This window comes from Pelodiscus sinensis, chromosome 14 (genome assembly GCF_049634645.1).
Source record: "Pelodiscus sinensis isolate JC-2024 chromosome 14, ASM4963464v1, whole genome shotgun sequence".
Classification (NCBI taxonomy): Eukaryota; Metazoa; Chordata; order Testudines; family Trionychidae; genus Pelodiscus; species Pelodiscus sinensis.
In genome coordinates, this window is record NC_134724.1 from 24521055 (window position 1) to 24545336 (window position 24282).

The 24282-nt window shown below is 42.9% G+C and overlaps 1 protein-coding gene across 2 annotated transcripts in view; it reads left to right on the forward strand.

Annotated features, from left to right (window-relative positions):
• TNFAIP8L3 (TNF alpha induced protein 8 like 3) overlaps positions 1-17270 on the forward strand; it is a 59018-nt gene extending 41748 nt beyond the window's left edge. For both annotated transcript variants that reach the window (XM_075897241.1, XM_075897242.1), the window contains one exon: positions 14380-17270. In XM_075897241.1, coding sequence (XP_075753356.1) covers positions 14380-14942 — 563 coding nt within the window. In that variant the 3' untranslated portion in view covers positions 14943-17270. The remainder of the gene's footprint in view (positions 1-14379) is intronic.
• Positions 17271-24282: the final 7012 nt, after the last annotated feature.

A 24282-nucleotide genomic window follows, 5' to 3' on the forward strand; every position in this document is an offset into this window, starting at 1 on the left:
AGTATTTACTACAAGTTACAGAAATATCATAAGCATTCCCTATCTCAAAGTATGGAGAAATGATATAATATCTCAAAAAGTCTCAGGAGGAGTAACTGTGTTAGTTTGTAACTTTAAAAACTAGACGTAGGCCTGTGACACTTTAGAGACAAACAAAAATATATTGGGACATGAGCTTTCATGGGTAAGACCCACTTCACTAGATGAGTACGGCTACATGAGTACTTCTACTACATCTGGTGAAGTGGGTCTTACCTATGAAAGCTCATGACCCTATATAGTTATTAATCTCCAAGGTGCCATAGGACTACTCGTCGTATAATATCTCAGACAACACTGTTATAATTGCCACTCCAGCAATTCTATCAGCAATGCGTGGGAACCATCTGGGTGCTGGGAGTACATTGTATAGCCATCTGTTCAACACCAGGAGCTAAATCTCATGCACACTGTCCTGTCTGTGTGCATAGAAGGGAAGATGTGTCCTGGGGCTCACCATTAGTGGCCCTTCCTCAGGAGATTAGCTGTTTCCAGGTGCTGCCCCTTCCTTTTGCAGTCTCTTCACCACCCTGGCTCATCCTGCAGCCTCTCTCACTTCAGGAGCTGCAGTTTCCTCTTCATTGGTTGTCCCTGCAGTCAGGTCACTGTAGTCCTTCTCTTCCAAGTATCAAAGTGTTCCCAGGAAAACTGTCTCAGCTAGGCCACTTCCCCAGTGGCTGGTAGAGAAACCCAAGACTGACCTCTCCTCTGGGTTTCAGCTCTGGGCCCTCAGCAGCAGCCATGGTCTGCCTTATTCTACCCTTTAGTACTTTTCCCATGAGCCTTTCCTACTTTCCAGTTCTCTCCATTCCTTGGGCTAGCCAGCTTAAACTTTCTCCTCCCAGGGAGTAACTCTAGATACGTAGCTCCAAGCTGAGACTTCTCTCCAACAGTTCCCTTCTCTTCAAGGGTGACTGCAGCCTACTTCCCTGAACCCCTTTCTGTTCAGTTCCTGGGCCTTGTACCGGCCTCTCCTCTTGCTGTTCTGTATCATTTCATCAATCGCTGTTCCCTGCCTCCTGCTCCAAGCACAGCCTGGGCAGTTAACTGGCCCATCTGGCCACCATAACTCCAAGTCTTATCGTGGGGGTGGACACCCCTTCACAGGGTGCCAGACCTGCCTACTGCCATGCTACTGGCCTCCTTCCTGGGTTAGAGAATTCCAAGCAAATGAATTGCACATAGGTGCGCTCGAATCTGGGGACCTCTATTTGAACAGCCACAATCTGTCCTGAGGGATACACTAATGTTTTGGTTGATCTTTATTGTGGCTCTGCTGCAGCAGTAGCCAAAATTTACTGCAAAGTGACTCCTTTCTTGCTTGGTGCTGTGACATATTGGGGGAAAACTAAGGTGGAGAGTTCAGGGAAGTTAGGCTTTGGCAAGCATGTGTTGTTTAGTCTATTACTGACTTATTGCAGAGTCCTCTCTGTTCTAATTCTTGCCTTTGATGTGCAAGTTCATACACTTAGTGTATTTACTCTTCTTAAAATGATTGTACTCTGATTATTAGGAGCATTTTTCTTTTTGACATTTGTTTGAATATAGTATCAAAATAACCCTTGCAGTAACACTGAAAGTATTTAAATATTTGTATACAGTGCAGGATTCAGTATATCAAGAAGCGTTTTTTTAAAAAGTTTATAGTAAACAATAGATGAACCATTGTAATTTATTTCCAGTTGCATACACTCCTTGTTACAATTACTGGACTTTTCCAATTAAGGGAAAAAAGCATGGCTTGGATTTTATGTCTGCTTATCTTGGTGCGCTGTTTATCCAAACTCTTCCTTGTTCTTAGTTATCAACTGCCAAACATTCACCATTAGGTGTTTGCTTCTTTAGCTGATACAGAGAACAGCCTGCCTTTCCTTATGTCATAACACCGAAGGCCACAAAATCAAAATAGGGATGAACTGAAAGTCAGGTTTCAAAGAGGCTATTTCCTACTTTCCTACTCTGTTTTAGTTTTTAATGCATGAAGGTTCTTACCATACAAGATTTTTCAGCTTTCATTAATAACGTCTTTGTTTTTGCTTGTACAGGCCACATTTACTTACCCATCATTATCCTTAACTCAAGTAAGTTTGTGCATGTCCCCTTCATCACTATTAGGGAGCAAGGGAAAACAGACAGCAACATCCCCATGCAAATCTGGATGGCGGAGCTTCAGCTTCCCCCATTCTGTGCTCTCTAAAGGGCACCTGGGGAGTGGGAAGCTCAAGGTTGGGGCAGTCCCAGACAGGGGGGGGGGCCCAACTCTAGCCAGGCCCTTTCACCTACTTGCTGCTTCTGGGTCTTTTCTTTAGGATTTTATAAGATGAGATCCCATTCCAGGCACATCCCATTTTCCTGGTGCAACCAAACCTTTACTTTGGTTTAAGTTATAAGAGGAAGCTGCATACTGAATTTGGTGGTTTTAGCTCTTACAGTTTAAGAGGAGTTCTTGTACAAACCGACACTCTCTCGAAAATATATAGTAGATTTGATATTTCATACTTCAATTTCTGGTACAAGGAAGTTGAGCTAATGGAGTATGATGACAGGCCTCTCGGTTAAACTTTCCTTTGAATTATTTCCTAGCTCAAGTCCTGCACATAAGATACTTGCCTGTAATGTCAAATAACAGTTGTACATAATTGCCACATTGTGTCAGTTTAAGTAGATACAATTCCGTAGATTCTTGTGAAGCTCTCAAACTGAAGGTCATTTTCATCTTTGTTAGACCTCCATTTACACCAATGGAGCTCTACTAGAGTTGAATTTGGCGCAATCATTTTAAAATGATCTATGGGGCTGAGCTTTTCAAAGCCATTTACCCTGGTCTAAACTACATGGAAAGGTCAAAGTAAGATACGCAACTCCAAATACATAGATTACGTAGCTGGAGTTAATGTATCTTACATTGCGTTACCGCTCCGTCCACACAGAGGGAGACCAATGGGAGCAAATACTCCCATTGGCTTCCCTTATTCCTCCTGAAGAGTAGGAGTACTGGGCCAATAGGGGCGCCCTTTGAGTTTGATCTAGTGGGTCTATACTAGACCTGTGAAATCAAACTCCGAAAGATTGACTGCGGCAGTGTCAATCTTCCAAGTAGTATAGACATGCCCTACGGGATTTGGACAGCCAATTCCCACTCAAACTAAATAGCATGTAGAGTCCTTGAATATCGTAACTGCTGAAGCGTGCACACACATCATGACAAGATAGGTAAGATAAAATCTTTTATTGGTCCGACTTGTGTTGGTGAGAGAGCCAAGCTTTTGAACTTACTCAAAGTTCTTCTTCCTCTGGAAAGAAGAGGTCTATGTGGCTCATATTACCTCACCTACCTTGTTTCTTTACTGTCCTCGGTTAGACACAGTATACGCACACAGAATGGACAAATCTGTTCCCCCACTGTGTTTCCTCTATTTATTCAAGAATTGATTATGGGCTTGTGAAGGAGAAGAACTGTCTAGAGCAAGGTGCAGTGCAAATTTTCTCATATGGCTTTATCAAATTGTCTCATTCCTGACTCTCTTCTCCCATCACCTTTAGTAATGGGTCTTGGGCCTCTCTTGAAGAGATGACACCACAGAATGAGCTGTTTTTGTGACATTGCAAAGTACTGGAAGAAACCACCTCATTCATTTCTACATGTAGGTTAAGTTTGAATTTCAACTCCTATCTTGAGACATAAGTTCTTCCCCTAATCCACTAAACTAGCTAAGCTCATTCACTAATTTGCCAGGAAGTGCTTGTTTAAAGTGATGGTTGCTATTAGAAAGAAATGAAGGGCAAGAAGCCAATTTTTAATTCTGCCATTTCCCCACTTAAGATAGTGCTGCTACTTTCCAAACACCCCAATTGGTTTATACATGAAATTAATGATGCTAGTGTTCCTATTTTTGGATACTGCTAAGCTCCCTCTGGTAAGTTATGTATCACAGTTGTTATGAAAGCCGACTTCCTTTTTACACATGGGCACGTATCCCTAATAGCAATTTCAAAGCTTTAGAAGTTTGAGCATGGGCCCCTACACTCTTGCACATTTTTAAACTGGCCTTCTTTAAAAATTGCTGATAAATTCCATCTGGTCTGCAGGATTTGTTGGTTTGAAGTTGTCAGACACACTGAATAGTTCTGCTGTGTAGATCCTGTAGTTACTCTGCAGTAACATGCACACTAAAAGCAAGTAGGCTGTTTGTCATGTTGTCCTACAATCACATTCTCAATTCAACTGCTCCTTTTTCTACCCTTCAACACTCAACCATCAGACCCTCCGTCCTACTGCTCATTTCTACAACTTTACTAAGATAAAGATCACACACAACTTTATTGGGGAGCATATGAATTAATTTGCAGCACTCTTAACACCACCCACCTTGCCTATAACTCCTAGAAATAAAGTCACAGAAGTTACCTGTTAGCCAGGATGGGTAGGAATGGTGTCCCTAGCTTCTGTTTCTCCAGAGTTGGGTGACAGGGGAGGGAATCACATAAGGATTATGTGATCGCTCCCTCTGGGGCATCTGGTATTGGCCACTGCTGGCAGACAGGATACTGGGCTAGATGGACCTTTGGTCTGACCTAGTATGGCTGTTCTTATGTTCTTATCTACATAGCTTCTTCTTTCTAAATCCATGCTAGCTATTTCTTATCATTCTACAGTCATGGTTCTAATTGGCAGCTCAATACAATTTCTAGCTCACACTTAATATTGATTCCATTCAATACAACAGTTTACAAATGTGATGACTAGATGCTATAGATAGGTATGAGCCATGGCTACAAATAGGCTTGGAAGAATTAGATTTTTATTGGTATCCCATAAATGATAAGTTCAGCATACACATACAAGCCACTAAAAATATTTCAATCAATAATAAAGATTTATAGATAGATGATGTAAGAAAAATGATGCTGGAGAATGTTAGTTTTAAAGATATTTAATTTTGTATATTTTGACATGGCATGTTGATAATTTGAGTTAATGGTTTAATGTACCCTTAAAGTGTGACCTGTTTCTTTTCCATTATATTTCAATCAGCAAATGTACCTAGCATTTATTATAATCAAATCCCCTTTGGGCAGGCCTTGAATTACTGCTGGAAACTGGAAGGAATGTCCACATTTTCACTTGCTCCACTAACTATTGTTAGTTCCAGTCTGTTTCTTACCTATTAAAATGTTTTTTAAATGGCGAAGAAGCCTTTACATATTCAGTAATACCTTTTTTAAAGAAACAGTTTAGGTGGCAAAGAGTTTTCAATGAGATACCATGGTTCAGATAGAGTATTTGCAGTTCCCACCCATTAAAATCACTGTCACCAAAATACCTTTACAAATCTGGGCCTTGGTAATTACCGCTAGCTAATTTCTCATTGACTCTCTTTGCCTTTAGCCTGAGGTCAACTGAGAATTGAAGACCTGTGTGTGTTACACTACAGGCACAAACACAGTGGCAGTCCAGGCTTCCCCTTTGTAACTAGCACCAGGCTGGGAGATGGGGGAGGTGGGGGAGTGGATCGGGTCACCACCAGATAGTCTCATGACATGCAAAACAGTGAATGGTCTTGCAGAGTGTATGAGATCAAACCACACTTTATCCGTGGTCAGACCCCAAGCTACAGCCTTGAATTTTTACTGGTCTATAATGTTTGGAAATGCAATGTATAATGTCCACGCTGGGAGACATCTTTGTTGCAAAAAGCGTGTCTTATGATGGTTAGATTGACTATATAGATGGGAACTAACACACCCACAACTCCTGTTGTGATCACCTAGAGCAGGGCTACTCAACTTTGGAAGCCCCGGGGGGCCACAGTGATACTCACAGCATGTGCCCAGGGCCGCAACTTAAGTGTGATTGCATATACATGCAAATATGTAAGCCAATAGATTCTTTCACACTGATGGGCATGAATACAAAGATTAAGGCAAGACTACACAACACGCAGGCCCCATTTAAGTCAGTTCTACTGATATTAATAAAATGCAATATTTACCCAATTTCCACACATATGACAGCCCTTTTAATGATCAATGACAGCCCAGAAATGTAACTGCAAAAAATCATATCAACAGAAGACCATTGTATTGACTACTTTTTTGTTTTGGCCCCCTACTCATGGGCCACAAACCCAAACCTCACCACGGGCCACAAACAAACAGGCCGTGGGCTGCATGTGGCCCATGGGCCGCATGTTGAATAGCCCTGACCTAGAGGGAAGAAGGGCGTTTGGAGCTAATGATTGTTGATTAAGTAACCTAAATTGCATATTTCAGTGCTCTCATGGTCAGACATGCAAAAGGCCTCAACCTAGGGGTACTGGATCAACTGTAAGACAAAGCAAGAAAATTCTTTTATATCCAGTCTCATAACAGGAGTCTGCATCACACTTTGGCTATGTTTAGAGTACATGGCTCAGTTGACGGAGCCATGTAAAATAGTTTATTCGGCATAGTCAAAGAAGCGGGGATTTAAATAATCCCCACTTCATTAAAATAAAAATGGCCTCCGCACTGTGCCGACAATCAGCTGATCTGGCACAGCGTGTCAGTCTAGATGTGGCAGGGTCAACAAGGGAAGCCTTTGTCGACCGCTCCGGTATGCCTTGTGAAACGAGGTTTACCAGAGCGATCAACAAAGGCTTCCCTTGTCTACCGTGCTGCGTCTAGATTGCCGTGCTGTGCTGGATCAGCTGATCGTCAGCACAGCGCAGTGGCCATTTTTATTTTAATGAAGCGGGGATTATTTAAATCCTTGCTTCTTTGACTATGGCGAATAACCTATTTTACATGGCTCCATCGACGGAGCCATGTAGTCTAGACATAGCCTTTCAACAAGCCCAGACAGGAGTGACTCCATGGCCACGTCCATGCTTGGGTAAATAGGAGACCTGCTAGCATAAGACTCCCTGTCAACATGGAGAGGGATTTGTGTTTGCACATTGTATTAGATTTACCCTTGCCCCTCATCAACATGGTCTTAATAGCTTCTCAAGGAAGAAAAAAATCCATCCAGACTTATCGGTTGTGCTTGAACACAATTGTTGGTAAAATGGTGTAATATTTCACATGGACTGGACTGGAGTCTATTTCCATTAATAGACATGCAGGATCTGCCTTGTGCATTATGTTTCTGGAAGTGCGCACTGTTTCTAGTATTCCATGCACTGTGTACATAATGACTAAATGCATATTTACATGCAAATAGTATAGCTGAACACTCCGTCCTAGACACCTTGTACTCTATCCAGCCATCTGGAATCAAAATATTTTGAGAATAATGCAGATGGTCTTTCTTTTACTTTCAAAATCTCTTAAAACAGATAAAGATTCTTTATAGCCTGTTTTGCCTCTGCAAGTGCCAAACCTTTCCAGTATTTCTCCTACATGCTTTTGGATCCATTGGGCTGGATTTGCCTTAGTAGATAGGAGGTGTTTACGTGCTGTTTTCATCACCAAGAGCCAACAGATGGGCAGTCTCTCCTAGAAGGAACAGGAGGCTTTTCTGGTGCTACTCTAGCCTGAGGATTTTTTTCAACTCTAAATTTCGGTTGGCGCTCTTGAGGAGGCTATTCCAGCTTCTGTGTGATTCAGTCAGTCATTCTCTTCCCTTTCCACTCCATTTCCTATTTATAAATGTAATCAATTCTTAATCACTATCTGTATCTTAACACTAACCTCACTATCTGTACCTTAACACCAACCTCCTTCTATGCAGAGCAGATTTCCTGTCAACAGCCTCTATAGATATAACAAACAGTGTGGTTTAGGTCCACAAAAAATGATAAATGGCCAAAATGGATGTTGGTAAATGATTTCTCCAATATCTGTATGGCCAACAAATGGCAACCAATTGTCCTCTCCTAGCTGTGTTATGATCACGAAAATGCCTGTAGCCAAACAAGTGAATGTCTGTTATATTTTTATATATTCCATTGTTCTTCATCAATGGGTGTTGAGACAAGGAGTGAAGGAAATTATCCATCTATTGGACCAGTTGCTCTGCTAATGTAAATGCACACACCACCACTGACTTCAGTTGAGTTTTGCCCATTTACACCAACAGAAAATGTAGCTGGTTATATCCGTCAGATGGAAAAACACATATGTAGGTAAATATAATTCATTAATTGACTGGTAGAGCAAAATCTGTCTGGGCAAGTTCAGATCCACTCAGCCCCCCACATTTTGTCTTTGGAGAGCTGATTTCTAGGGGAAATACAAGCTAGACAGCTTTTTATTGGCTGCTGATACAAGGATGCCAAAGGACGTTTATTGTTCCCCAGTTCCTGTGAAAGTCAGCTGTTATTTATACCTAATAAATTGAGTTCTACTAAATCGACCACTGATCACACCCCTACTGACCTCAATACTCCACTGGGTCACGAGAAGCAAGGGAAGTTGACGGGAGAGTGAGTTCACCGTAACCCTAAGGTACATCGACTCTAGCTACACTATTCAGGTAGCTGGAGTTGTGTATCTTAGGGTATGTCTACACTACAAAGTTAGTTCGAACTAACGGACGTTAGTTCGAACTAACTTTAACAGGCGCTACACTAGCGCTCCGCTAGTTCGAATTTGAATCGAACTAGCGGAGCGGTTAGTTCGAACTAGGTAAACCTCATTTTACGAGGATTAAGCCTAGTTCGAACTAGCTAGTTCGAATTAAGGGGTGTGTAGCCCCTTAATTCGAACTAGTGGGAGGCTAGCCCTCCCCAGGTTTCCCTGGTGGCCACTCTGGCCAACACCAGGGAAACTCTATGCCCCCTTCCCGGCCCCGGACCCCTTAAAGGGGCACGGGCTGGCTACGGTGCCCGTGCCAGGTGCAAGCCTGCCAGCACCCAGCCAGCAGACCCTGCACCTGGCACGGCTCGAGCCACCCACCCGATGTCCCCCAGCCCACCCCCTCTTCCCGGGACCAGGCTGGCGGCTCCCGGGAGCTTGCCCTGGACTGCAAGAGGCATGCACCTGCCTGGGCTAGTGCGGACATCGTGGACCTCGTCCACGATCTCCGCACTAGGCACAGGAAAGTGGCCGTCTAGGGCAGGAGAGCTGCCAGCCTGGCCACCCAGGAGCAGGTGTGCATGAAAATCAAGGGGGTCCACTGAGACCCCCGACCCTGAGCCCTGAGCTTACAATGGCCTTCCTGGGTCAGACCAAAGGTCCATCTAGCCCAGTAGCCTGTCTGCCGACAGCGGCCAACCCTAGGGACCCTGGAGGGGATGGACCGAAGACAGTGACCAAGCCATTTGTCTCGTGCCATCCCTCTCCAGCCTTCCACAAACTTTGGGCAGGGACACCACTCCTACCCCCTGGCTAAGACTACTCCATGGACCCAACCTCCATGACTTGATCTCACTTCCCTTTAAACTCTGTTCTAGTTCTAGCCTTCACAGCCTCCTGCAGCAAGGAGTTCCGCAGATTAACTATTTGCTTTGTGAAGAACAACTTTCTCTTACTAGTTTGAAGCCTGCTACCCATTCCTTTCCTTTGGTGTCCTCTAGTCCTTCTTTATGGGAACTCAGGAAGAACTTTTCTGAATGCACCCTCTCCACCCAACCCCTGCTTTTAGAGACCTCTATTCTGTCCCCGCTCCATCTCCTCTTTTCTAAGCTGAACAGTCCCAGTCTCTGTAGCCTCTCTTCATCTGGGACCTGTTCCCAACCCCTGATCATGTTAGTTGCCCTCCCCTCTCCCAGCCTCTCTCTTCCCCTCTCCCACCTCCTTTTCCCAGTCTCCCCCAGTTTTGTTCAATAAAGACAGAGTCAATGTTGGAAGAAACGTTATCTTTATTTTGTACATCAATAAGAAGAGGGACTAGGGAAGGGTAAGTGGAAGGAGGTGAGGGAGGAATGGGGTACGAGCCCCCGATGGGGAGGACTGGGCTGGCTCTGCGGGCTTCTGGGGGTGGAAGCTCTCCTGCAGCCCCCCAATTGCTCCCTCTCCCCAGATGGCAGCCTGCGGCAAGTGCAGCCGGGCTGATGGCCGAGTGGTGTGATGTGCCCAGTGTGGGTAGTCCGGGCACTCCAAGCCAGAACTTCTTTGCAAGCGGGGCACCCCTTAGAACTGTGTGTCCGGGGTGGGGGTCGGGACCCTTTAAGCGTAGCCCTCTGCTAGCCTGAGACTGCATCTCCCATGCTCTAAGTCCTCCTCTTATGCCCTGCCCACACTGCTTCCGGCCGTCCTTAAGCCCTGTTCAGAGTCCACTCAATGTGGACTTGCTAGTTCGAATTAGCAAAACGCTAATTCGAACTAGTTTTTAGTTCTAGACGCGTTAGTTCGAATTAGCTTAGTTCGAATTAACTAATTCGAACTAAGTTAGTTCGAACTAGCGCTGTAGTGTAGACATATCCTTAGTTTGTCTTTGTCTCCCTAATGTAGACCTGGCCTATGTGGCAAGCAAAGGAGTTATATTTTTGAAGAAGAGCTCAGAAAAGGCAGAAAGATACAACTTTCAAGAGTAAAACTTTGTACCATGGACCTCATTCATATCTTAAATCTGATCAGTGCAACTCTGGCTATGGTTACACTGCCTTTTTTTTGAGGAAGAGGATATGCAAATCATGCTCACATTTGCATATCTTCTTCCGATTCTTTTTGCAGAACAGGTTTTTCTGATAAAAAGCCCCGTGTAGATGGGGCCATTTGTTGGGGGGGGGGGGGGGGGGGACTTGTTTTGCAAGACCCTGTAAGCTTCTATTTTGCATATCCTCTTCTGCAATAAAAGGGCAGTGTAACCATAGCCTGTCATTGTCTGATCTTTGAAAGGCAATCAGCTTGGTATCTGAGCACTGATTAATACTTGGAAGCAGGAGTCCAAAACAAATAGCCCTTTCTCTCTCTCTGTTCTCCCAGAGTAGGTTTTAAAGGTTTGTATGTTCAAAGATTGTAAAGACCCGCGTGTGGCTCTTTGTCCCCAACTAGTGGCTAGATGGTATTGTGGGGTTTATGAGTCTGCTACTGCCTCTTACTTAACATACCCAGTCCTTTAGTTCTACCAGTAGAAGCTCAGGCTTTTACATCCAGCATTCTGGGGTTTGCACTCTGCCTATGACTGGTTCAGGAGTGATGTTACTTACAGCATCATTCCTGATTGTTTCCTCCCTTAAGAAATGGGCTTTACACACTGATCTGAACAAAGGGGCTCAGTCTGATTTGTTCACACAAGAGGTTCTACTGCTGGAAGCCTACCATTGCAAATATTGTGGCCCTAGCGCACATAGAGTGAATCTAGTTGGATCTAGCAGCACCAGCCCTATGTAGCTGAACTTATCTAGCTGATGTTTTTATATAGCACCTATGCCCAGAGGGTATGTCTAGACTACATACATACCAGTCGACGGAGCCATGTAGATGAGTTTACTAGACATAAGAAAATGAAGCGGCGATTTAAATAATTGCTGCTTCATTTACATCAAAATGGCCGCCGCACTGTGCCGATCAGCTGTTTGGCGGCACAGCGTGGTAGTCTGGATGCTCTGTGGTCAATAATGGAGCGGTCAGCAACACCATTTGGCCCAGCTGGCCCTCTCTATGGACAGATGGGTGGCTAGGCCAAATTTGAGCAGTAGCAACACTGTGCACTAGGTCACAATGCCACTCACTGAAGCTTGGCTGAGCTGTCATTCCAACCAAATGGAGAGGTGGCCAAGTCAGTGATGTTTGACCACGCAGCCAATGGGATGATCTGGACCACTCCAGCAGCAGCCATCGTACTGACTTAGGGTATGTCTACACTACCCTGCAAGTTCGAACTAGCGGGGTAATGTAGGCATACCGCACTTGCAAATGAAGCCCGGGATTTGAATTTCCCGGGCTTCATTTGCATAAGCCGGCTGGCGCCATTTTTAAATGCCGGCTTGTTCGAACCCCGTGCCACGCAGCTACACACGGCACAGGCTAGATAGTTCGGAATGGCTTGCTAGTTCGAACTATCTAGCCCGTGCCGCGTGTAGCCGCGCGGCACGGGGTTCGAACAAGCCGGCATTTAAAAATGGCACCGGCCGGCTTATGCAAATGAAGCCCGGGAAATTCAAATCCCGGGCTTCATTTGCAAGTGCGGTATGCCTACATTACCCCGCTAGTTCGAACTAGGGTGGTAGTGTAGACATACCCTCAGTGTGGGGCCACTGTTCAAAAGCCAAAGTCCCCCAGCTCCACAGCCTATGGGAGTTAGAGCAAGTTCAGCCCCAGTCAGCCAGCCCTCCTTAGTTGGCACCACTCACAGAAACTCCTTTACCAGCTTCTTTGGCTGGGGTTATGCTGGGAACTATTGTCTGCCTTCAGACCCATTATTACCGAAATTCTAAGGCTTGTGCCTCTCCTTTGGGCCTTTCTGCAATACTGGAATAGGCCTTCAGGGGCTAGCGTGGCCTCCCTAGAGGGCAGCAGCCTCTGCGAATCTGCTCCTGCTTCTGTGAAGAGAAAGGGAAGCAAACAGGAGCATTTGCCCCTGTCAGCCTCCTGCAGTTGGGAGGCCACAGAAATTCAAAACAAAATATGTCAACTCAAGCTAGATAAGTAGCGTAGCTGGAGTTGTGCATCTTGATTTGACCTTTTAGTGTAGGCCTGGCCTGCTTGTTAGTGCAATGCCTAGCTGAATGGGACTCTCCTCCACTGAGGCTTCTACAAGCTACTGTAATTCAAACAAATAACTAGGTAAAGAGACAGACCCATGCAGGAGGCAAGAGTCCATTATTAAAAGTGACCATTCTGTTGGCTACCTCTAGGTTCTCTGCTTCTGACTTGCATCTATTTATCACTGCTTTACTACCCAGACCATGTATTCTTATATTGCATGTACAAATACTCCAAGCACAGTACTATAGAAGCAGCATTCAGCTATCTGGTTATTTCATACAGTTGCTAAATTGTCTTTTATTTTTTCCCTGTAAACTAAATCCTGACTGGATTACCGTAATGCACTTTGTGGGGCTGCCTCTAAAGAGCCTTCGGAAACTTCAACTGGTCCAGAATGCGGCTGCTCAAATTTTAACTATCACTAGTTATACGGAGCACATTATGCCAATGCTTCGGCAGCTGCACTGGCTTCCAGTATGTTTCCGGGCACAATTTAAGGTTTTAGTTATGACCTATAAAGCCTTAAATGAGTTGGGTCCAGGGTATCTGAAGGACCGTCGTCTCCCATATGAACCTGCCCGGGGATTGAGGTCAGCTGGGGAGGCTTTGCTTTGTGTTCCCCATCTTGCGGAGTTAAGATTAACATCTACACAGAACAGGGCATTCTCAGCTTTTGATCCCAGTTTGAGGAATTCTTTTCCTCAGGATATTCGCATGGTGCCAACGCTAGTGTTGTTTCGGTGTCAGGCTAAAGCCACCCTTTTTACTCATGCTTTTATTAATGTTTGAGTCTGTATGTGTGTGTTTCTCTTCTCTATATGTTTTTAGCTGATTATGTCCCTCCGGGGTCTCATATTTTAAATTTTAATATATATTTGTATTTTTTTTGTTTGTTTTTGTAAGCCGCCTCAAATATTTTAAGTAGAAAGGCAGGGTAAAAATATTTAAATAAATACATACAATAAAAATAAAAATAAAAATAAAATAAACTACTCCTCTAGCTCCCCAACTCTCTACAAAAACCCAGCTCTAATTCAACAAGGTATTACATTGGGACTATGCATGCTTAAAGTTAAGCACAGGCTTAAGTAACTTGCTGAGTGAAAGTCTTAGCTTGTGTAAATGAACATAGCCATGTGGATGTAAAATGCCAGATACATAGGTATATGACGACTGTTATATATAAAAATTTGCTCAGATATTTTTGTTCTGCAGGAGAAGCTCTTACAAAAGCTCCAATACAAATTACTTCGTGAAAAATCAATTTCTCAAATTAGGCACATTGACAATGCAAGCCAAAAAGGCACCATTGTTATAGGTTAAAGACATATAAATGTATGTTTATGGATCTGTGCAGTCAGCTGTTTTAAAGGTGCTTCCTAATCATTTCAAGCATGGAGCAATAGTGACACCCAGTGATTGTACCTATAATTCTTCATGGATCTTGTATTTCTCAACCACATTTAATCTTATCGAGTCTGACAGGTAATTTACATTTCTGTGCACATTTTCTCAACAAAAGCTTTCAGCTGAGGAAGCTTTCGTTTTAAAGCTTTGTCTATTTTAAAACCAAGAGTCTGCATGGAGTTTTAATAGGTGCTTTCTTTTGCAAACATCTCTAATGTTCACTGAACGGATCAACCATAGACACATTATAAATTGTGGCTAGTGAACATATAAAACTGGCTATTGTTAATTTACCACTACAGGAAAATTATTTCCAAAGTGCAATTAACTTTCTTTTTTTCCTCTCCTGTGCAATAGGTACTGATTGCTTCAGTTCAAAGAACCTTGCACTGCAAGCACAGAAAAAGATCCTGAGTAAAATGGCTACCAAAACTATGGCTAACATGCTCATCGATGACACAAGCAGTGAAATTTTTGATGAGTTATATAAAGTAACTAAAGAACATACAAGGAACAAGAAGGAAGCTCACAAAATTATGAAGGACTTGATTAAAGTAGCAATAAAAATTGGGATCCTCTACCGAAACAATCAGTTCAACCAAGAAGAGCTGGAAATTGTAGACAAATTCAGAAAGAAGCTGAATCAGACAGCCATGACAATTGTCAGTTTTTATGAAGTAGAATACACCTTTGATAGAAATGTTCTCTCAGAACTTCTGAATGAATGTAAAGACCTGGTGCACGAACTTGTAGAGCGACACCTGACACCCAGGTCCCATGGGCGTATCAACCATGTCTTCGACCATTTTGCAGATGTGGAATTCCTCACTGCCCTGTATAGCCTTGATGGGGATTGCAGACCATACCTCAAAAAAATTTGTGGTGGGATCAACAAACTACTGGATGAAAAAATCCTTTGAAACTTTGCCTTTTATGAAACAAAAACTCACTCCTAGAGCTGCACCAAACTTGCCAAACTTGGTGAGTTGTGGCAAAGCTTGTGAGCTTCCTTCCTACCATCCTTCTACTACACAGACTTCATCAGAAATCAGCACGTGCTCACTTGGCTTATTATGAAGAAAAAAACCCCTTAAAATCAGAAAGCTACTAATGGCAATTCTAAGTCCACAGGGCTTTCAGCCTTTTCAAAGGAAGGGATCAATGGGGATGCTGATGCTTATTATGCGGAACAAAGATCACAGCACATCATGACCTCAGTATCCTGTTGTGTGAAAATAAACCTAACTTCAAGACACATGAATGTGTCAAAAATAGAAGGGGAAAGGCAGAAAGAGTGTTGCGGAATTGACCCCCAAACTGTCTGTCTGTTTTTATTATTCCCCAAAAAGAGCTCAGAGGCTTAGATGGAAGGTGGGTTCCTAGTGGGCACAAGGTTCTTTCAATAGCGGCAGGAAACTTAAGAGCATGCCTTCGCTTTTGTCAGTGACCATAGTGGAGAGCTGCGTTTTACAGGAGAAGTGAGAAGAGAGTAGAGAAGCTCCCATTGGAGATTTTTACTTTGCATCTGAGAATAGAAGTGAAAAACTTGTGATTTTGATTCTGAAAAACAGCTCAGTGACCCTAAAATCAAACGTATAATGAAGAAACTAATGACATACCACACTGACTTCAATAATAACATTGGTTCCCACAGGCTCATGCTCTGCCTACTGTGACATCAAACTGGTTTAGATTAGAGGGCCATGCTACTTCCTCAGCAGTTGCTGTTTTCATTTCCTGCTGATGAACACCATGATACCAGAGCTGAACACCTGAGAGGAACTGTGATATTACTGGATCAGTGAAGCCATCATCTGTCCCTCCTTTCTCCATTGAAACACCATTTCCACCTGTGAATAGCAAAAGCTCTCAAGACAATATTCAGTGTATGGTACAATTTTTCAGCCTTGGCCTAGAGTATGTCCATTGTAATTAGTTGTGTGTACAGTCAAATCATGAAATATGGTAAGCGGTGGGGGGGGGGAGCTCAAGCTGGTATTTTAACAAGTGCCATCTAAGTATAGAACATCCACAGCTCTGTAATTAGGGCTTGTTCACATGAGAAACTTAGGAGCAACACCAAGGACCTGCTGCATTTTATCCTGATGCACATTTTTTTTTAAAACCTGAACAGACCAATACCTGTTATAGAACAAGGATAAACTAAAGAACTTGCAGAAACGTTACGATGATTGGAACAGCACAGGTGACAGTCCAGATCAGTGTTTCTTAAACTTTTTAAGACTGAGGAACACCAAACAATATTTTTTTTAATGAGGAACACCAAGGATTTTTGTTGTTGAGCAAATTAAATAAATAAATAAAAAGGGTCGGAGGGGGAGTTATTGAGCCAAAAAAAGTTGCCTGCCTCTTTAAGGGCAACCATTTTGAACTCTGTTGTTCTCCAAAGCATACCTCCGATTGCCCCAGTGTGCCGCAGAACACAGTTTAAGAAACACTGGTCCAGTTTTTATAATCACAAAACAAAGCAGCATGGCCTAGGGCTTAAAATTAAGCTCTGTGTCTGACTTCTGTAATCCTTGACAAGTCACTTAGCTTCTTTGTCTCAATCTGTAAAATTTCCCCTTTGTAAATTACTCTGAAATTATTGGTTATCACACTTTAGGTAAGAGTTTAGCATTGCTCTTGAAAAAAGACTGAGGAAACATTGGTACCAAAGGGAATGCTGGCAGAGAATTATATTGCTCATTATTGAATGTAGGTAATTCCTCTCTTTTGAGCCAAAGGGAAATGTGTAACAGATTCATCTGAAAGCCAACTTCATTGTGATAAAATCCTCCAAAAGTCAAATTGTTGGTGAGTTTCAACTTCTACATTGCACCCATTAATTTATGTGCTCTCTCTGCAATAGAGCAGAGTACTGCAGAAAGTGTAGGATGTGATAGGACAGTTTCATACTTCAAGGCCTAGAAACAAGACTGCTTCTGAAATATGCAAAAAGTGGTCAGTCTAAGACCAGGTCTACTCAACATATATGGGAGAGAAACAGTCTTCTTGTCCTGCATATATTTGAGAGTTCAAAATATTTTCCTCTCTCAAACCAGGGCAAAAAGTCACATTTCAAAAACATCCAGTAACTGGGAGGAGGCAGAAGAACAGACTTTTGTTTTATTTTGAGTCAATCCAAATGTTTCGTTTCAATATTTTTCACTTTTTTAAAATAAAAGCTTTTTTCAGGCTCATTAACTTAAATTTCAATCCAAAAAGTCATTTTAAACTAGGGGGGGGGGGGGGGGGGAAATCAGAATTTTTCTCTTCAATATTTTTCTTGGAATTTTTTGAAGATGGGAAATTCATTGAAACCAGCCCTATTTTTGTGAAATCTTTGTTTTGGTAAATCAGCATTTTCAAGCACTTTAGCTCCTTATAGCTAATGGACATTAACCTCTATCACTAAATCTGTACTGACATATCCTCCAACAGCATAGATATACAGCTAGCTTAAATATCCATTAAGTAACACAGGGCTAGATGATGGAGGTGCCAGTTAAAGCTGGACTTACTTCTCCATCTGTGCTGCCTTGGTGGCATGACCTCGTATGTTGGAGTCAAGGGGTGGAGCCACAGGAGTTTTTGTCACATGCCTCGTAATATGAATAATTTGTGCAGAGGAGTAAAAGGGCCCCTTCTATTCCCTGAGACAGAACCTCCTTTTAGATGACGCACTAGTGACAGGTAACCTTGCAGACAAAGATGTCAAATACTGTAGTAAATGGTGCGACAATAATTAGATGCACATTTTTAAATTCATGAAACATTATGTATTTGAAAGAGTAAATCACTGATCTCATCAATAATACAGGGGAATTGTTTTCACATTCTTCAAACTCTGTAGTAACACAGACTTTAGAACATTTTCTCATACTTCTGTCCTCTCTCTCCCACCCCCAAACAAATCTGTTGTGTGCATTGCAGTAATGATCCCATGGTTCTTTTATATAGTGTAATTGGCCTTAGATAGCTGGATGCCCAAGTACCTAAAGTGTATGCTGAAGAGGCACAGTAGCACTGTACAATTGTTTGTCCTTTTGCTCAAATGTTATCCCTGTATTATGCCACAGAAGGGTACTCCACATAAGTTGCTCCATGGACTAAAAGGAAATGTATTGGAGTGATTTTGCACCCAAGTAGCCTATGGTCCTGCCATTTTAAATGCATTGTTTTCCCATGCTATTGGAATACTCTTAAAAGATCAGATAAAATAGCTTTCAAATACATAATGTTTCAAGATTTGCCTTATAAGGTAAAAATACAGGCATTCACCAGAACTATATTTAATAATCAACTTTTAAATGCACTATTGGCCAAATTCTGCCCCAGCATACAACTTATCAATCTGATGCTTTTTTCAGAGTATATAATACATCCAACACATGAATGCTAGTACACAGAGTATCAAATCTTATGGGGGAAGGGTATTTGGTTTTGAGCAAGCTACGTGAATGTAAGATTTTTTTTAAAGTCAGAATAAAGCCACCATTCAAAAAAGGGGACAGTTGAAAGAAAAATGATAATCTGTGTATGTGGTTTCTTTTGTGTGTGTTGCATATATCAGTATTCAGACTCTGGTATGTTAGAAAACAGCCAAACGTCTGTCATTTTATTTATAAATTTTAGTAGCCTTAAAGTAGAGGAAACAAATGGTTTCAAATATTTCTCATACATGTATATCCTGTATATTCATTGTTTACTTTTATACTGGTGGCTTGGTATGTAAGAACATTGGATATGTTCAAGTCACCCATAAAATCTATGATGCATTACCATATTTGTGGATTAAATGATTTGTGATTACTGTATTTGTGTTGACTTTTCGTTTTCATTTTACAACCTTATGACCAGGTGCGCTACTCACCACTAAGATGGCACCTCCTCCTGACCACTCTGGAGAGTAGCTTCACAAGGTCAATGTTTCTTCCCTCAGTTGCACACCATCTCTCTCCGTCCTTCTCTCTTGCTCCAGGAGTGTGACTCAGCCTTCTGGCCTGGTCACTATACACATTTTTCCCTTTTGGGAAATCAAAGTCTCTCTGCACGCTAGCAGTCTCAGACAATCTTCCCCTTCACTATGCCCTGGGGCCACTCCCTCAGGGCTGGCAGGGGAACACAGACCTGCCCTCTACTCCAGGTTGTGGCTCTAGGACCCTCTAATCAGCAGCCATCTGTTCCCTCCTGGACCTTTCTGCCTTTTCCTGAACCCTATAACACTCCCCCATCCTCCTTGTCAACCTCTCAACTCCCTCCTCCCACCGTGGGAGTAATTAACTGTGAGCTGCCTGTCTCTGCAGCTTCCAAACATTGCTGCCTTCATCCAGGGAGTGACTGCAGACTTTCTCTCTGCTTCCAATTTCCTGTCCTTACAAAATTAGCCAAGCTCATTCCTCAGCAGCTGGGCTTCTCATTCAGTCCAAGGATTACTTAGCCACCTGATTCCTCTCAGCAATGGTGTGTCACGTTAATTAGCCCCCTTCTCAATCTACAGTAACCATGTCAGGGCAGGGGTAGGCTGAATAAACCCACCACCTACATAATTGTGCAACTGAAAGTTGATAGGTGAACTCAGAACTTTTAATACCAATTGCTACTTGACCTCAAATAAGGATTATTACATCATATGAGGTTATATCATATTAAGTGTCTGTGAAATTGCAATGAATACATCTGTGCAGTCATATTTCAGCATACAAAGTAAGTACCAATATAAAATACTTTCAAAAATTACTTTAAAAGGATAATATTATTAGAGTTTCAAAGGCAAAAGTGAAGAAATGCCAGAATTAAAGCTGTCTGCACAACCTTAATTTGGCCCTACTCTACATATACATTAGAAAAGACTCTAATTATATGATGACACTGAGACCTCAAAAGGTCAAGTCCCCTGTCTTCCTGGCAGGACCAAGCACCTGCAGCTCCCATTGGCTGCAAACGGCAAAAGCTGCAGACCTGGTAAATAAACAGCAGCAGCAGACCACTTTGGCTATGTCTACACTTTATGCTTATTTTGAAATAACAGAGCGTGCGTCTACACGGCAATCCCATTATTTTGAAATTATTTTGAAACAACAGGCTTCTTATTCCAACTTCTATGACCCTCATTTCATGAGGAGTAAGGGAAGTTGAGGGAGGAGTGTTCTTCCTTTGACTTCCTGCTGTGTACAAAGCGCCAAAAGTCAGGTTAAAGTACCTTGACTGCAGCTATGCAATTAAAGTAGCTGAAGTTGCATATCTTAACTCAACTTTAGCCCATAGTGTAGATGTATCCTTTGAGACACACTGATCTAGATCATCCCTTATGTTTATCTAACCTGCTTTTAAATATTTTCAGTTAGATTCCACAACCTCCCTAAGCAATTTATTCTCCCACAGGACCCCCTGCCTCACTCAATGCACAGTGCTCACATAATGAGCAGCTATTCAGTATTTTGCTTTCTCCCCAGCATTCAGCGTGGTCACAAGCCTTAGTTACTGTACATTTATTCAAGCAAGCAGAATTGTTAGTTTCCTAATGGGATTTTCTGGGGCTCTCATTTCTGTAGTTCCTGAATGCTTCACAAATTTTCAGGTTCCTTCTCCCCAGCTAGCCCCAGTTCCCTCGGACTTCTTAGCCAATCTCTCTCATTCCCACCTTAGCCTCCAGTGCCCCTCATTCTCACATTTCCTGTCCTCACTGACTCTGAGTCCAACCTCCCTCCTCAGGCTCCTTGCCCAATCTCAATGCCCCAGGCCCAGCTTCTTGCTTAAGTTCTCCCCACACACTCCAGTCCTGTGTCAGACCTATCTCCCCTCCCTCACTGGTTCTCCTGCCCAGTCTCCCCTTTGACTCCTCTGATCATAGTCCTTCTACCGAGTGACTCCCAGTCCCCCCATCACACACACTTCCCTCCCAGGCTCCTTGAGACAGCCACTCCTGGTTTCCCTTTTACCTCAACATCTAGTTTTCCTCTCCCTCTCCCCACTCAAAGTCCTGATTTATCCCCTCCACATTCAAAGCAAGCAGCTCTCCTCCATACAGCGGAGGCCTATCTGGTAGTCAGTCACTTTAAAGAGACAGGCACTGAGCAAGAGGTCAATCCGCTGATGAGTGTCAATACAGCAGGTTTAAATGCAATGGGTGTCTAAAATGGTCTCTCAAACCATTTGCAAGGAAACCAGCAATGGATGCTATATATACAACCACCAAAATGACTGTTGCCCATGGAACAGAACATTTCTCTGCCCCTCTCCAAATTGTGGTATGAGTAGGGACAGGAAACTTATGGGAAGGAATATAATGAGATTGCAATGGGGCAATTTTAATCCATATTTAGAAAGAAAATTAATATGGTGCATATTTTTGTTCTGATTTCCCACTGAAAATATTTTGACTGAGAAAAAATGACAACTAAAAAAAGATAAAATGTGGATTGAGAGAGCAAAAAGCAGTACTGCCAATGCAGGCAAAAGGAACGGATTTTTCCTCTTCCTTCTCCCTCACCACCCATAGCCTTTTCTCTAACAAGGTAGCAACTATCAGCACCAAAAGATGGATGAATTACTGCATGGTGGCTAGTGCACAAAAATAGATATTTTATGGCAGACCTACACTTAAAACAGTACAGCTGTACCACTGTAGCGTGTTAGTGAAGACACCACTGTAGATTGAACCTCTCTAGTCTGACATGCTCTGGTCAGGCAACATCCACGGGCAGGCATGATTTTAGTTAGCCAATGTTCACTTAGCATGGATGTGGCCAAGTTTGCCGTGGTCCCATAAAGTTATTTTTATTGCCACCAGCCCTGGCTCTGTGTTCTGTGCTATTATTTAGCTCTAATTTACCCCTAAATGTCTTCTAAGAGCCCAGTAAGCGGTGGAAGTGTTAGAAATGCTGCTAGACAATATTGACCTCCTGTGGTCCAGAAAATTCTCTGGTTCCGCACCGGTAAGGTCCCAAGGGTGCCGGGTAAGAAATGTTCAACCTGTAGGCCAGGGATGGGCAAGAGGCTGCCAGTGGGCTGGATCTGGTCTGCAGCTGCTTTGCTGGAACCCTTAGGCAGAGATCAGTTCATATTTTAGAAAGCCAGCTGGTCTACACTCCAGACTGCTTGGGAGGGAGGAGGGAGAATTCTCATGCTGTTCCCATTCCCCAGCAAAATCTCTTAGCTCCCATTGGCCAATCTCTCAGTTTCCGGCCAATAGCAGCTGATAATTTTTGCTGGTAGCAGGGGCAGTGTAGGAATCCTCCCTTCCTCCTCCTCATCCCCTCTCCCTCATGCCTGGAGCAGAGCCACATGGAATAGTGAGCAGGCTGCAGCAGACAGTCTGCCTCAGGTTTCTGCTGGTAAGAACCTCCTAGTCCCTCCTTTCCCCAACCCTCTGCCCCCCTCCTGCACTCATACCCCCTCTAAGATCTGGCACCCCAATCTCCTGCCCCAGATCACAATCCCCTCCTAGCCTAGGTCGCATCCCAAAATCCTGCGTCCCAGTTACCTGCCCTAGGTCAAAACTGCCACCTCTACCCAAACACTCTCCCAGACTCCATTCGCCCTCCTGCACCCCAATCCCTTACCCCAACCTCCATTCCAAATCCCACACCTCCTCCACTAATATCCTGGAAGAGTGCAGCCCTCAACCACTTTCCAAAATCTTGGAGTGGCCCCCGTCAAAAATTATTGCCCAGCTCTGCTGTAGGCCAATGGGAGAGCCTCTCCCATAGGCATAATTAACCCCTCTCCATGAGAGGTGGTATCTATTTCAATGGGGAGGGTTTCTCCCATCAACATAGCACTACTTACATGGTGCTACATCAATATAACTGTGTTGCTCAAGGAGGTGGATTTTTACACCCTTGAATGATGTAGCTCTATTGATGCAAGTATAGTGTAGACCTGGCCTTAGCATGCTCTGGTATCACTATCTCCTTCTTTAAGTTCATTACAGCATGGGTACTAAGGCAAGAACTGGCTAATTATGAAAGTTAGATGGAATATAAGCATTGCCTTTGCTAAACATTGCAAAATATCTGTCCTTTTTAGAAGACCATTCATCTCCCCTCTCTATAACCTATTTACATAGGCCAATTAAAGTATATTGAATGCCCTCTGATGTATACTGTATATAAAATCCAATTTGCAAAGATCTCGTTGTCATTGTTTCTGTAGCAACCTGCAAAAAATGTCAGAGCCCTTTTGTTCACAATAAAACACTAAAAGGAAGTTGTCATCCTGGTTCAGTCAGACTATATGTCAAAATCCTACATTTCAATAATTATATTTTCTATATCTACACTTTAGCTTTAAAAGCCAGCCTGAGACAATTCTACAAGCATAAGTACTAAAACGCAGACACATCGTTTAGGTTTTGCACAAGTTACAAGACACAGCAAAATATCTCAATTTTAAGTTGTCATTGTGGCTATTCCTGACCTCCATGTAAAATCTCCATCAGATCTAATCATCCCTATGAGTCTGTGTTCCACTAGATTCTTAGGAAGAATAAACCCTGCACATAGCTTGAGGGATTTTTAGAAACAAATCAATACATTAAAAGGCAAAGTTCAAATGTAGACATGCACGAGTGCAGAATCGCACGAGTACATTGTACAAGGAACCACATTAGAATATGGCTAGTCTTGAAAATGATGGTTAAACACATAATTGGTACTCTGTTTGACACACACACCTCCTGGTTTCAACTCACAGAAGCTGACAACACAAGTCCACGTGGCGGGGAGTTATGGAACAGGTCCAGGAAGAGTGTTTATGTGAAGCGATTTCCATATCCTGTACATTCTAATTCTATCTTTCTTTCACTTTGCCTTCAGATGAGGCTACACAACTCGGAACGGTGACTCTAGCTCTCTAGCTGCATCAAGGGTCTCTTCATGGACATTAGAGAGAAGATTGATGGGTCCTACAAGTTATTTTTAAAAAAATCAATTCCCTCTCATCCCGCTAGCTGCATATCTTAGTTTTGGGGAGAGCAACAGGTGGGAAGGAAGGAAGGAAAATTATTAGAAGAGATGTGAAATCCTGTGCCCAGTTAAATAATTGTAAGGGGAAATTCATTTATTCTCTACGGATCCTTACTGTGGTTTCCTTCCTTCCAAAGGCACAAGGATTGTCTATCAGCTTGTTAAGCACATGCCAAATTGTTTTGTCACAGAATTGCCCATAAATTCTAAACTTGCAACAACTGTATTGTTAAAACACAGAAGACGTTTTTTAAACTAGGGATTTCTTAGGAGTAACTGCTGTTCCTCA